A 15069-nucleotide genomic window follows, 5' to 3' on the forward strand; every position below is an offset into this window, starting at 1 on the left:
GCATTCGGTTACTTACCCTGCTGACTTCCTTAGGAGACGGTTCATCTGGGGGTGGAGAAGCAAGGAAAGAAACAATTAGCAACTGGAAGGCGCACTGACACGCAGCACACGCATTCACCCAACACACTTCTGAAAAGCTTCCGCTCAGGAAGTCAGAGAGTCTTGGTTTGCAAGACTGTAAAGGTTAAACATAATCAACCGAGAGAATAAATTTTGGGAGATTAAGTATCACAGCAAACCTTTGTGCAGATTACATTTTTAAGCTTCTAAAATAGACATGTGGTCACACCGGCACGGTCAACTCTACAGACACTGATGGGTTACAAAGATGCAGGAGGAAGGAGAGAGTTGCAGCTCCCAGAAATGCCACACAGACCCCTTAGTTGGTGTGTGTGTGTGAGACCTGAGGAGAGATTCCCAGCAGCCATGCAAAGACCTGGCCACTTCGCTGAAATGCAAAGTGCCCTGTAACAGCAAGCAGCACACACTGCTTTCTTTAGCTGAAGTGACAGTTATGGTTGTCAGCTAGTCTCAGTGAGGCCCCCCACCCGCCCCAGGACCAGCCACTAGTGCTGGTAAGGAGATGCCAGTATAACCTTCAGGGCCTAAGGAGGCTTGCCAGCTGTTGCGGCTCTGCCCACCTCTCCACATCCAGCAGGCATGTTGTTTCAATGTTGTATCCCTTCTCGGAAATAAACTACATCTTTTCAAGCATCTCTGTTTTGAGTGCTGCCTCATCTTCAGCCACCTAAGCCTGTCTGCAAGCATAGGGTGGCTGCACCAGGGGCTGAATGTGCCCTCTGTCCTTTCAGCAGTCGCAGTCAAAAACAGCCACTACACCAGCTCCCAAGTCCTGATCACTCTGAGCCCCGTCTTCCTTTTAGTGTCCCCATCAACCCATCACTGGTCCCCAGTGTGTCCTGCAACCCATTTCCAGTGATGGCAACTGCAGGCCCAGAGCACACAGTGGCTTTCAAGAACAAACGATCAGATTTCAGCACTGGCTGTCCCACTCGGCCGGTGCATGCTTGCTGACTGTGGGTGATGGCTGAGAGCAGCCTAGGTCCCCTGCTAGGACTCCTCGGAGAGTGAAGGGTGAGCCAGGTTGAGGCACTTTTGAACCCTCTTTATTGAAGGAGCATCATGGAATTTTCCACTTATTCTTCGCCTCCTATTTTATCTTTTACCTCTCTGAAAATGGAACGATTAAATCACCATTGGATTATTATTGGGTTCTAAAGCTGTAGCAGCTTGGATTGGTGTGATCAAAGAGATACATCGAAGCAACTCAGCTTGGCTTAAAAAGCGACCTGGCTGGTTTGGTAGTGTGTGCTGAGCGAGGCTGGGGTGGGAGGATTGTAAGTTTGAGGCCAGCCTATGCTGTACAGTGAAAGCATGGGACAAATTTAATTAACTGATTAATTAATTATCAGATACAATCACCTTTACGGATGTCCAGTGTGGAGCCACAGTGTGTGGTGAGGTTGGGTGTCATGATGGAACAGAGCCAAATCAAACATGGCACTAGACTTTCGCTCCCTCCATCACTACCAAGAACAGTTTCGAAGTGAGACCTGTTCACAGATGTTGTCATTTGCCTGGCTTATCGCTTCTCCTATCCAAGGGCTAACCAGGGCCAAGACCTGGCTGCTTCTCAAATCAGCGTGTGCAGGAGACACACTGCCTGGATATATCTACAGACCCAATCATCTTTGGCTCTATGGGCGATTTAAAGTATTTGAAAGGAAACTTCTGCTTTTAGATGATTTCTGGATTTTCACCTTGGAACTACTTTAGGAAGTAGTCCTCCTCTTCCTCCTTCTCCTCCTTCCTCCTCTTCCTTCTCCTCCTTTTCTTCCTCCTCCTCCGCCCCCTCTTCATCTGACTTGGCCAAGTGAACATCAAATCTATTACACGCAGAATGTTGTATCGAAGGCAGCCAAGAAATCCACGCTCCATCGTCCCATACTTGGCAGATTCATTTATTGAACTCTTCAGTCTCAGAGATTTATGTGTGTAGAAGGAAGGCGTTTAATTCCATTCCACAATGGGGGTGGGGGTGGGGGTGGGGGGGCTCAAGCGAGCAATGGCAACCCTTCCTCTGCAGGGTCTGGCTGTGCTACCTCTGGAAACTGCTGCTCTAGGGAGCCATAAAACATCCAAAGGGAAACGCTGTCCTAACAATCAGAATCACTACTGAAAATAGAATCATTCTTCCAGAAAATAAGAAGAAGCTGGCCCCCTCCAGCCCACACTGTTAGTGTTCCTGGTAGACCCCACTCCCGCCCGTTCTGTTACTGCCGCTGGAACACCAGAGGAGATCCAAGGTTAGAGCCTGCGTCTGGAAGGCCATCCTACTGGCTCCCAGCAGCACTTACCACTGACTTGCTGGTGAGTATTTCACATAGTCCAAAGGCCAGGCTGCCCTTGAATAGCTGGGTAGGGAACGTGGGAAAGAGGGAACTGAGTTGGGTAAAAGATTTTAAATTATTCATGAGCATCAAATTATCAGTAGAGAGGTTCACAGTTGGAGGAGCTAGGTCTTCAGGTAGGAGAGGGCCTCTTCCTTAAATATATGCCTGTTCAGCATCCAGACACTGAGGAGCCTTTGCCTGGGCACCCAGCCTGCTCCCAGCAGGTGTCCATGCCATTGAGACAGACTGACAAGGAGATCAGTAGTGGCAGGTCAACTATGCCCATGCTCGCTAAATACAAATGTGTTTTGTTTTGTTTTTCAGAAAGGAAAACCACTTCCATCCAAACTCATCTTGATGATCTTTAAAAGCCTCAGCAAGAATAGGGCATGGAGGAAAAAGAATCCCCTTGGGGGTTCCTAGTACTTAATGGTGCCCCTTTCACAGTAAATACTCCCTTTAAATATTTTATGAGTCTTTATAAATGTGTGGGTATTTGTGTTTTGTGATCATTTTCAATGTCTCCCTGATGTGATGGGATGGCCGTAATGGACCTACATTGGTAACAAGAGATTAAAGAGATCCAAGCTCGATGTGGCTGCTGTCACACACTCCCTCTGGTGTCACTGAAAGACCCCAGGAGCACAGGGACTAATCGTACAAGTGACAGGTGGGGTTGCATGGAGCTAAACTGTTAAAAAAAACAAAAAACAAAAAACAAAAAACCAAAGAGCAGAGAGAAGAGACAGCCTGTAGAACAGGAAATGTGACCTACAAGTCCGCAGTCAGACAGGGGGCCAACGCTTGGGATACTGAACAACTGGTAGAAATTGATCTCCTGGAGACGGCTCGGTGGGGGATGGGCTTGCTGTGCAAACATAGGGACCTGAGCTGGGATTCGCAGCACATGGTGAAAGAGCCAGTCAGGACAGCACTGTTCATAACCCAAGTGCTGAGGTCCAGAGATAGATGAGTCTTGGGAGCTCAATGGCTGACCTTTCTAGACAAATCAGTGATCTCAAGTTCAGTGACAGGCCTTGTCCCAAAAACATGAGGGGGAATGCAACAGAAAACGTCCGATGCCAATACTGACCTCCAGCATCACGTACATGCCTACACACCTGCTACAGACACGCATATGCCAGCCAGGAAAAGGATGGGGCGGTCTCATTAGAGGTCAATAAATACAATAAAAGGATGGGACGGTCTCATTAGAGGTCAATAAATACTTGAATAGGTGCTCAAATTCCTTACCCAGCGGGGAAATGCAAACAGAAACTGTCTTGGGAATCCATCTCACCCTGGTCAGAATGGAACAGACAGAAGCAAACACTAATGAGGCTTCAGAGGGAGGAGAAGCTCATTTACTGCGAGTGGAAGTGCAGACTGCTACAGCCACAAGCAATCAGCGTGCAGGGGCTTCGAGATGCTACAGCTTGAACTACCATGTTCACTCCTGAGGACAGGCCAGGAGGGTGAGGTCAGCACTATGTAGAGACTTGCACATCCTCACTCACTGCTACAGCCATTTTCTTTCATACATAGAATCCAGATTAAAACTCTCTCTCCTCCCTCCCTCCCTCTCTCTCTCTCTCTCTCTCTCTCTCTCTCTCTCTCTCTCTCTCTCCCTCTCTCTCTCCCTCTCTCTCTCTCTCTGTGTGTGTGTGTGTGTGTGTGTGTGTGTGTGTGTGTGTGAAAGAGAGAGAGAGAGAGAGTGGGGGTGGTGGAGAGAGAGAAAGAGAGAGAGAGAAATTACATTCAACTGGAGCTTTCTTGTACTGCAGAAGCATAGCAACCAGGCTCATACTGTAGCTTCCCAAACCTTTTCCAAACTGTACACTTGTATTTTGTTGAATTTCCCAATAACTAACAATATTAAGCAACTTTTATTAGCCATTCAAATGCTTATCTCTTTTGGTATAGTGAATATTCAAGTATATTGCCTTTTTGAAAACTATGATGAATGTCTAGAGAAATACACTTTGTAGCTGAACACAGCACTGCGTTGCTGACTATGCCAAAAGACTACATGAAGTCAGCAACAGAAACTAGCCCTGTCACATTTCCAGTGATAAATTCATTAATTCATGACATCGCAACACAAATCCCAAGCGGAAAGAGCAGTGCGGGAGGTGTTTGATGCCTGGTCTCAAATTACACTGCGGAGCTATAGTTACAAAATCCAGTGTGATGCTGGCATAAAGGACAGGCAACTGGAAGGGGACAGTAGACCCAGACATGAACACACACCACCACACCCACCAAAACCATACAACTCTTCAACAACAGCACAAGGTAAAAGTGGGTATCCACATGTAGGAGAATCAACCTGAACCCAGATCTCTCACAACTGCACAAATATCAATTCAAAATGGGTCAACGACCTTAATGTAACTGTCTCTAAGAGCTAAAACTTTGTCAGCTGAGCTAGCAAGAGCTTCCTCAACTTACCAGAGATCCTGCCTACTTACATTTGTCATCAGTTGGCTCATTTATCCAATTCCAAGCTCTCAAGATCCGATGAGACAGGGCTGACCACCTGGCATTGTCCAACTCTGACTGAAAACTGAAGAGTGGCAACAACAGAAGAGCTCCCTGCTGGAGCCTCAGAACAGCTCCCAGGCTACACCTCTGCCATTGGTCAAACTCCATCAGATAAACTCAGAAGATCATAACTAAGACACTATGAATGGTGTACGTAAGATGACTGTAACTGTCACACGTTGAATGGTGTACGTAAGATGACTGTAACTGTAACACGTTGAATGGTGTAAGTAAGATGACTGTAACTGTCACACGTTGAATGGTGTATGTAAGATGACTGTAACTGTCACACGTTGAATGGTATACGTAAGATGACTGTAACTGTCACACGTTGAATGGTGTATGTAAGATGACTGTAACTGTCACACGTTGAATGGTGTACGTAAGATGACTGTAACTGTCACACGTTGAATGGTGTACGTAAGATCACTGTAACTGTCACACGTTGAATGGTGTACGTAAGATCACTGTAACTGTCACACGTTGAATGGTGTACGTAAGATCACTGTAACTGTCACACGTTGAATGGTGTACGTAAGATCACTGTAACTGTCACACGTTGAATGGTGTACGTAAGATCACTGTAACTGTCACACGTTGAATGGTATAAGATGACTATAACTGTCACACGTTGAATGGTGTAAGTAAGATAACTGTAACTGTCACACGTTGAATGGTGTATGTAAGATGACTGTAACTGTCACACGTTGAATGGTGTATGTAAGATGACTGTAACTGTCACACGTTGAATGGTGTATGTAAGATGACTGTAACTGTCACACGTTGAATGGTGTATGTAAGATGACTGTAACTGTCACACGTTGAATGGTGTATGTAAGATGACTGTAACTGTCACACGTTGAATGGTGTATGTAAGATGACTGTAACTGTCACACGTTGAATGGTGTATGTAAGATGACTGTAACTGTCACACGTTGAATGGTGTATGTAAGATGACTGTAACTGTCACACGTTGAATGGTGTACGTAAGATCACTGTAACTGTCACACGTTGAATGGTGTAAGATGACTATAACTGTCACACGTTGAATGGTGTAAGTAAGATAACTGTAACTGTCACACGTTGAATGGTGTATGTAAGATGACTGTAACTGTCACACGTTGAATGGTGTATGTAAGATGACTGTAACTGTCACACGTTGAATGGTGTATGTAAGATGACTGTAACTGTCACACGTTGAATGGTGTATGTAAGATGACTGTAACTGTCACACATTGAATGGTGTATATAAGATGACTGTAACTGTCACATGTTGAAAGGTGTAAGTAAGATGACTGTAACTGTCACACGTTGAAAGGCGTAAGTAAGATGACTGTAACTGTCACACTTTAAAAGGCATAAGTAAGATGACTGTAACTGTCACACGTTGAATGGTGTATGTAAGATGACTGTAACTGTCACACGTTGAATGGTGTATGTAAGATGACTAACTGTCACACTTTGAATGGTGTATGTAAGATGACTGTAACTGTCACACGTTGAAAGGTGTATGTAAGACGATTGTAACAGTCACACTTTGAATGGTTTATATATTCTCTTTACTTTGCTTGCTCTTACCTACAGTGATAAGGCCACAGAATAAATTGACGTTCAGACAGTGAACCCTGGGATACTGAAAATGGCTCCTTTTCCACAGCAGGTGATATTTATTCTAAAGACCAGTTTGCAGTGACAACATTTTTGTACAATATGCTAAAAAATACAACCTTAAATCATCTAACCACAAACAGATTTAATGTCAGTGGAGATGAATGCAGTGTTTCCAAATTAGCCATCGCTCTCTCAATCTCTGTTCCTTAAACGTGCCATGTCCAACACTACGTAAGACACAGGAGGCTAAGCAAATGGGTGGCAAGCGATGCCACCAAACAGTTCCTGAGAAGTGACAACTTGCAAAACATCACAGAACTGCATGAATGGGAAACTGTAGGCAGAACAAACATGGGACAGATGGCATTTATTTCTGGACAGTTTGCAATAAACCCCTCAGATCAAAGCCCATCTCAGACAAAAACACAAGCTCCTTCAACAAGAGGCCAGTAACCTCCCATGGACAGAAAGAGCTCCTTCTAGGAAACAACTAAAGCAACATTAATGTTATTCTTTATGTTTGTGTAATGTATAACCTATATATGAGTGTATGTGTGGGTGTGTGCACATATATGTAGGTACATGGGCACATGTTGTCCTCTATGTATGCATATGTGTGTGCATGTGTATGTTTATGTGTGTGTTGTGATTCTTGATTTCAAAACACTGGGAGTGGCCTAACTATGCTTAAGCTGAGGTTTGGCAATGCAAGGCAGTCATATGCAACCAAATACAGCTCAGTAGCAAAGAACACGCCTTTTATACACCACGGCTGAGGTAGACCTTGGCCAAGGTGCTGAGGGACTCGAGACTGACTGGAAGTGGTTAAACAACACTTGACTCCACAGACAGAACTAGAAAAAGCCAACATATGACGATACAGAGCCGTTTGGTTACTGCAGAATTAGATGGGCAGGGATGTTGGCAGGAGGGGGGACGGCTGTGTTACGGGTATGCTGTGTGCTGAGTCTGGCAGTCATATGAACCTAGATGTGTTAAAAACCCACAGATTCGTACACCAGGAAAATCAATAGCCAAGTATTTTACTGTAATCATTTGTGATGACCCATGTCGGCGGCTGGTCCTGCATCAGTCTATAAAGAGGCTCTGTTGCCACGTTAGAGATGTGAACGCAGGCTCGGAAGCCTGCTGAGGTAAGGGTTAAGTGGCTGAGTTGACACTTAAGCTATCTGGTTAAAAGTCTGCACAAAATGTCTTACTGGACACTACGGGGAAGAACTCTTTCTGTCTCAACAACACAGCTTGCCTCAGAACCATAAACAATCAGAGCAGAGACCACTAAGCATGTGCAGAGGAGCACGAAGTAAAAAGATAAACACCGATTAGTAGCCGATAAAACTGAAAGTGGGTGAAAACTTTCACTGTGATGAAAAAGGCACTGGAAACAAAAGTCAGCAGTTACAGCCAACAGCCTATCGCTAGTTTCTACAGGCTGTCAAGAAACTATCACTGTGTGCTTGAAACGTTACAGAACATTGTCACATTGGGGATGGTGCCCCTTTAGAACAAACTAGAGGAGGCAGGGGCAGCCTGTATTCTGACACGTGGTACGTGAAACTAGAGTCTCAACTTTAACGACGGCATTCAGTGTGTGGTTTGTAAAGTCCAAACCTCATATTGTCTCCCTCTGAAGAAGAGAAACAGACCCCTGGCCATACAGTGCCAAGCAGGGCAGTGTGACAGTCCTGGCGGGGGGTAGGTGGTTGGGGGGTAATGGGGGGTGGGGAAGTGTGGTGTCACACACTAGAAGTTCCCACCTGTGGCTCTGCCCCAGGCAAATGCTGGCAACTGTGTGGGTGATGAAAGCATGCGTTTCCACACCAAAGGCATTTTTAAGTGTATTTACAAAAGACAACGGAGAAACTTTTCAAACGGACAAAAAACAACAGCTATCATTCAACAAAGATTAAAAAAGAAGAAGAAGAAGAAGAAGAAGAAGCCATGACTCCCCACAGCTGTGGGGCAACCATTCAGACACACAAACAAATGGCAGGTAGTCTTCCTCATCTCAAATAACGTCTGAGAAACCCCAGAGAGAACTGCAAAGGGAGGGAAGCCACTGGTGAGCTGAGTGTGGAGGAGAAGCTTAGCTAGGAAGGTGACTTTCCTCCTGGTTCCTTCACCCACAGCCAAGGCCGGCCCCACCTGCTGCCTGCACCCCCACCTGCTGCCTGCACCCCCACCTGCTGCCTGCAACCCCACCTGCTGCCTGCACCCCCACCTGCTGCCTGCACCCTACTTGCTTGCACCCCCACCTGCTGCCTGCACCTCACCTGCTGCCTGCACCCCACTTGCTGCCTGTACCCCACCTGCTGCCTGCACCCCCACCTGCTGCCTGTACCCCACCTGCTGCCTGCACCCTTCAGCTCTGCTGTCGCTGCTCTGCTGCTACAAAGGGCATGGCATTCTTCTCGGGGCTCCTAGCTGACCTAAAAGCTGCCCCCCACATAGGTTTCCACCACATGATTCCATGTAAAACAAACCCTGGAAATAAGAAGGGTGGTGGGGAAGGACTACCAACTTTCTCGGTTGTTCGAGTTCTCAAGCCCTGAAATGTTTCCTTTCTAAACTTCGGAGGGTGCTCTGCTGTACCCATGACTATTGGCTTAATTGTTTTTCCTTGTAAGAGATAGGCAGAGAACTGTGTGGCCTTACCCTCTTTCTCTTCAATGGTCTCACTGTTGGTAGGAGATGAATCAAGGAGAAAACGTGCTAAATCACCCACTAGGTGCCTTTCCTAAGTACCCACCTCCTTCTGTACCGGGTGCCCCATGTGAAACCACCTAGAAGGCTCCCAGAGTCCATGTTCTAGCATCAAATACTTGGAAAGAAGCTCGGGGATTTGCTTGCTTTTCCATCCACGTCTCCAGCTAAGCCACAGGGGCACTGAGCTGTCCTTCATTCTGAAAGTCTGTTTGAAGCGACAAGCATTGCATCCCCTGAGTTGGTATCTGTGTGGAAGACAGCTCCATCAAGTCCCTCTGAAGAGCAGGCATATAGCTCTCTTCAAGTAGGGTCCCCTGTGTTTCTCCCAGTGGGGGCTCTGGTTGGAAGCCCTTGGTCCTCTGCATAGCGGTAGGAAGCCATGGACCTTTGAAAGATGGAGCCTAGCGGGGAGTCATTAAGGGTGCACCTTGAAAGGAGACATAGGAGCCCAGCCTCTCAGCTGTCCTTTTCAACATGTCACCTCTACACATACAAGTAGGGCCTCCTGTAGCTGTGACATCACCAGGCCAAGGCAACACCCTTGAATCTCCAAACCTGCAAGCCAAACAAGCCTCTTTGCTCTGTTAACTCAGCCTGCTTCAAGTAATAAAAACAGATCAAAACATAAGGCTAAAAAAAAAAAAACAGTTTGAAGTGCATTTTATCACAAAGTTCTCAGACTCTCCAACTGTCAATGTGCTCTAAAACACTCTTAACTTCCATATTAAAGCATGAGCAACATCATGCCCTCTCTCTACCTTCAAAAGAACCCTAGTCTACCCAACTGAATCATTTGAATAGACACAGGAAATGATATTAAAATAGGTGCTTGCACACCTAATGCAGCCCTACTTAAAGGTACTGTAAGCATAGTGTTCTGTTGCTGTGAAGACACAGCACGGCCAAGGCAACTCACATAAAAGAAAGCGTTTGATTGGGGCTTCGCCTACAGTTCCAGAGCGTTAGTCCATCATCATCATCACTGTTGAAAGCAGGCGTGCATGGTGCTGGAGAAATAGATGAGAGCTTTACATCCTGATCCACAGCCAGCATGGAGAGACAGACAGACAGGCAGGCAGGCAGACAGACAGGTAGACAGACAGACAGATGGACAGGTATAGATGGACAGACAGACGGACAGACAGGCAGACAGACGGATGGACAGGCAGGCAGGCAGACAGACAGACAGACAGGCAGGCAGGCAGGCAGACAGACAGACAGACAGACAGATGGACAGGCAGATAGATGGACAGGCAGACAGACAGGCAGACAGACAGACAGAGAGGCAGACAGACAGACAGGCAGGCAGTGGGGCTTGGTATAGGCTTTTGAAACTTCAAAGCTGGTCTCCAGCCACACAACTTCTCCAACAAAGAAAGGCCCACCCCAGTAAAGCCACACCTACTAGTCCTTCCCAAATAGATATATGCTTAGTCTCCAGTTGAGCTGAGTCTATGAGGGCTGCGCTCACGCAAGCCACCACACGTGCCTTTGATTATGTTTGATATAAAACTTTAGCCTAAAGTTAATCTCTCCGATATCCTGAGCAACAGCCGCTCTTTCATCGGTTGCTACTTCTTCGTGCTATAATGCCCAGGACTTCTGCCATGCTTGGCTGCTCGGGAAGTGTGAGGCTAGCCACCTCTGCTACCCTCTGTCCAATCGTGTCCCCTGACATCCTTCCTCACAGGTGAGTGTAGACCCTCGTCTTGATACGTGGCATGCTCAAATTGTACTTTTCGCTAAAATATTTTTAGTGTTTTATATTAGGTTTTAAAGTGGACTGAAACCAAAAGGGGTGCCCATTGATTATACTTGGAAACACCGACAGGCTTTGTCACAACCAACCTGTGGCCCAATGTCACGTCTTTCCATTTTGGGGCAGTGATACAAATACATGAAAAGTTTTGCTTCATTTTTTGAAAGTTGAGCTACTGCTCTGAGCCTGGCACAAGTCCTAGGTCCCACAGCCACTGCACCCATGACACAGATGTGTGAGCCAATCTGGGGAGGCAGCAGAAACTGATTGACTCAGCCCTACCACGAAGACATGCCACGCCAGGACAGTTCACTCAAAAGAAAAAGGGGGGGACTCTCAAATTATCAAATCTTCAAAAGTATTTGAAGGCTTTACTTAAACTTCAAGGTGTTTGCATTGTTTTTAGAAGTGCTGTAAAAGTGCCCCAGAAGGTCCAACCTGAACAGCGCTCGCCCACCTCTCCAGCCTCCTCCTGTGACGGCCTGAAAAGGCTGTGTCTGCTTTGAAGTTTTCTCATAACCACCGCTCCCGTGCAGCTTGTAAAGCCTTCTAAGGACTAAATTCTATCTTCTTAGCGACCTCCCTTCCCGAGACAGGAGTGGATTTCACCAAAGGCCACTGGGCACACACTGCCTTTTCTTCACTGCTCTTCCCAAAACTGAATTCAACAGTTGGGACGGCTGGTATCAAAACAACAAAAGAAAGGAAGAGCAGGGTAATACAGAGTGGAAGAGCAAACACAAAAAGCTGCCCCTCCTCCAGCCCAATCCCACACCACCTTCAAACATGGGAAAACCAACCAACCAACCTTGTTTTCAAGCTGGGTCTCTCAGAGGACAGCGCATCAAAGCTGCCACTCCTGAGTGAATGACAAGGGGCGACCACAAATACTCCTTATTTTCACCCCGATGACATCTGAGCTGAACTGCCTTGCTGCACTGGCTCTGGCCCCCTTGTCTGACCAGCCCACTGCTTCCTGCCATCCAGTTGCTTCCCAGAATCCTCTTCTCTCATGCTCTCAGGAATCAAGCCCCGAAGTCCTGCTTCCTGCCTCTGCCTTTTCTCAAAGCTCCCCGGCCCACGACAGTACTACCTTTAGTCTGCCTGATACCCTGAGGCCTAGCACTGGCCTCAGACTCTGCACAACACAACAAGTCCCATAAAGCCCACATAAACCAGGGCACCAGGCCCTGACACAGTGAGTCTGAGTGAGATGGACACAGTTTCTGACCAGCTCCAGGGTGACATGGTACAGGAGCCACTGATGCCACCACACACCTCGTCTCCTGGTGCCGCCCTCCCCACCAAAAGACACCTGACCTCACGCCTCCTCCGCCCCTGTGCCTGGCCTCACGCCTCCTCCGCCCCTGTGCTCCGATAGGGCCATACATCTACCACCGTGAAGTACAAGTTCCCTGATGGTGACAACACAGGAAATGCCATTCCTGTGGCACTGGAAGGAACGAGGGACACGGGCGGACAGCAGTTCTCAGCACAGAAGCCAGGTATAACTGGCTAAAGGCCAGCGCTCAATTTTAAATTTTCATTAAGCATTACTATGCTAGACATTACACTAGGTTTATTACACACAGCCAACAACGCCGAAATAATCTGCCCTACAGGCTTGTGAGATGACGTCTCTGCACCAAATGAGCTTCCAGAGAAGAGAAAGGTCTTTATTCCTTTTTCTCCAATTACACCCTCACAATACGTAATCAATAAGTATCTGTGAACTGGTAACCAAACAATCAGCCAGGAAAGCATGCCATACATACTGGGTCACACGCCAGGTACAACTAGCTGCCATAGTTAGGGTTGCTGTCAACTTGACACAAGTTAGAGTCGTTTGGGAAGAGGGGATCTTAACTGAGAAAACGTTCCCACCTGTGAACAAGGCTACGGGGCATTGTCTTTGTTAATAGCTGACGTGGGAAGGCCCAGCCGACTGGGGGTGGAGCCTTCCATAGACAGGTGCTGCTGGGGGGTATAAGAAAGAAGTCTGAACAAGCAAGAAGGAGTAAGCCAGCGAGCAGCACTCATCTATGGCTGCTATTCCTGCAGGCACCTGCTCTGACCCTGCCCCAACATCCCTCTGTGATGAAGCGGGACCTTAGAGTTGTCAGATGAGACAGACCCTTTCCCCTGCAAGTTATTTTTAGTCATAATGTTATATTACAACAGTTGAAAGCCTCTCAACTGGGCATTTCTACTATCAAGTTCTTGGAGCGGTCTTAAGATGCAGACTTTAGAGCCATGAGAAATTGTTGTGCCACTATCTTTCATAGGATTTTATGTTTAAAGATCTGTCATGGGTGAAACAAAATAGTAAATGCTAAAAAGAATTATATCAAGTAGCATTTAAGCTGTATCTTGCCCTATAATTGCAACTGGAAGAATAAGAATTGTATAAAGGAACCTCAGTGAAAACAAGTCTTTTCCAGAACCTAATAGTTCATAAAGTTTTTATACACTTGAGTTTCTCATAGATGAGACCTCTGCTTAGAAAAAAGCAGCAGCTTTGAATGCATAACTAAGAGCCACCACCAACCCAAAGACACTAGAAACAGCTTCGGAAGTCAATCTCGTCCTTGGCAAAGAAATGTGCAGGAAATCAGTTTCCTAGGCACTCTCAATATTGTAACAATGAGACTTGATTTTTTGTGTTATTCGAATCAAAGCCTGAGGTCTGGTTCAGAATCACGGGCCGCCTCACTAGTGAGCCACACACTTAAGGACACAACTCTGGGGTAATAGACTCAGCATGTCCATTACTGTGGGTGCTAGCTTCTCTCTGGCCTCCAGCTTGAAGGCTTATGATTCCATTCAACACATGACTGGCTGACTGACTTCCACTGCCAAAAGCAAATGAGCATACAATTTCAAGGTCTTATGCAATTCCAATTGAGATAAAATAATTACAAAGAAATAAAAATCATTCTAATTTCAAGTTTAAGAAAGGAAAAAAGAAAGAAAGAAAGAAAGAAAGAAAGAAAGAAAGAAAGAAAGGTACCCCCAAATTATATTCCATGAAACATATCTCAGACTTGTCTTGATTTCTTAGGCATGGTGGGCACATTGTTTGTTAGTGCCCTCCAGCAGACCACAACCTTGTAAGACTGTGCGTTCTGGCAAAGGAACTCATGCCCCATTAGTTTGGGATGCACCGAGCCGTGCACCAGCATAGGAGCCACCTGTTCCATGTTAACAAGTTCACATGCAGTTAAAACCTGAATCTCAGGTTATCAAATAGTAGGTTGGGGTGACACATTTAAATCTTTATTTGAAGTTTGAAATGTCTGAGATTTTTACTAGATAATAATAAATCCCACCTCTAGATCACGTCAGAGAGAAAAATTTGATGACTGGAATTCGCTGTCTTATTAAAACTCGCCTTAAATATCATCATAATAACAAGGATACCAAGTGTGGTCGTGCTGAGTGACATGTCTCACTGTCCTTTCTAACACTGCCCACTCTGGTGACCAGAGGACGTCAGACACCGCTGACAGTCCAGGTGATGTCCAGTCCTTCTGGCCCGTAACAGAACAGTGTTTGCAGTATGGAACCATGCTCCTTGGAGACTCTTGCAAGAAATTCAAGGACTGGGCCTCTGCATAGCCTCATGTTTGCACTGTGTGTGGACACAGGTGTGCGGTGCTAACTGCCATTGTAACCTCTGAGTTCCAAAGGCCACTGGCTGGGACTGTCATGTGGTTCACATGCAAATAAACAGGAAGGTATCAGTTTTAGTGGGATTAAAGGTGAAGTATAATTCTTTCCAAGATTTTGTTTCTTCCCAAATACACTAAAGATGCACGATGAATCTTCTGAAAACCCCTTAGAGACCATCCTCCATTGAGGAGCTCCTGATGCTCTGTCCACGCACATGCAACAGCTTATAAAGGAAATGAATGCAAATCCTGGCTTCAATCGTCACTTCTAAGTGGATCATTGGGAACTTAGATTCAAGGCTAGCTTCAGAAAACAACTTGCCATGCTGAGGAGATAGCTCGG

At 46.3% G+C, this 15069-nt stretch overlaps 1 protein-coding gene across 5 annotated transcripts in view; it reads right to left on the reverse strand.

Moving 5' to 3' along the window:
- PDE10A (phosphodiesterase 10A) overlaps nt 1–15069 on the reverse strand; it is a 422490-nt gene that overhangs the window by 66537 nt on the left and 340884 nt on the right. For all 5 annotated transcript variants that reach the window (XM_084777843.1, XM_084777845.1, XM_084777842.1 and 2 more), the window contains one exon: nt 17–45. In XM_084777843.1, the coding sequence (XP_084633969.1) occupies nt 17–45 (29 nt within the window). The remainder of the gene's footprint in view (nt 1–16; nt 46–15069) is intronic.

Source organism: Acomys minous (assembly GCF_964271855.1).
Source record: "Acomys minous genome assembly, chromosome: 3".
Classification (NCBI taxonomy): Eukaryota; Metazoa; Chordata; class Mammalia; order Rodentia; family Muridae; genus Acomys; species Acomys minous.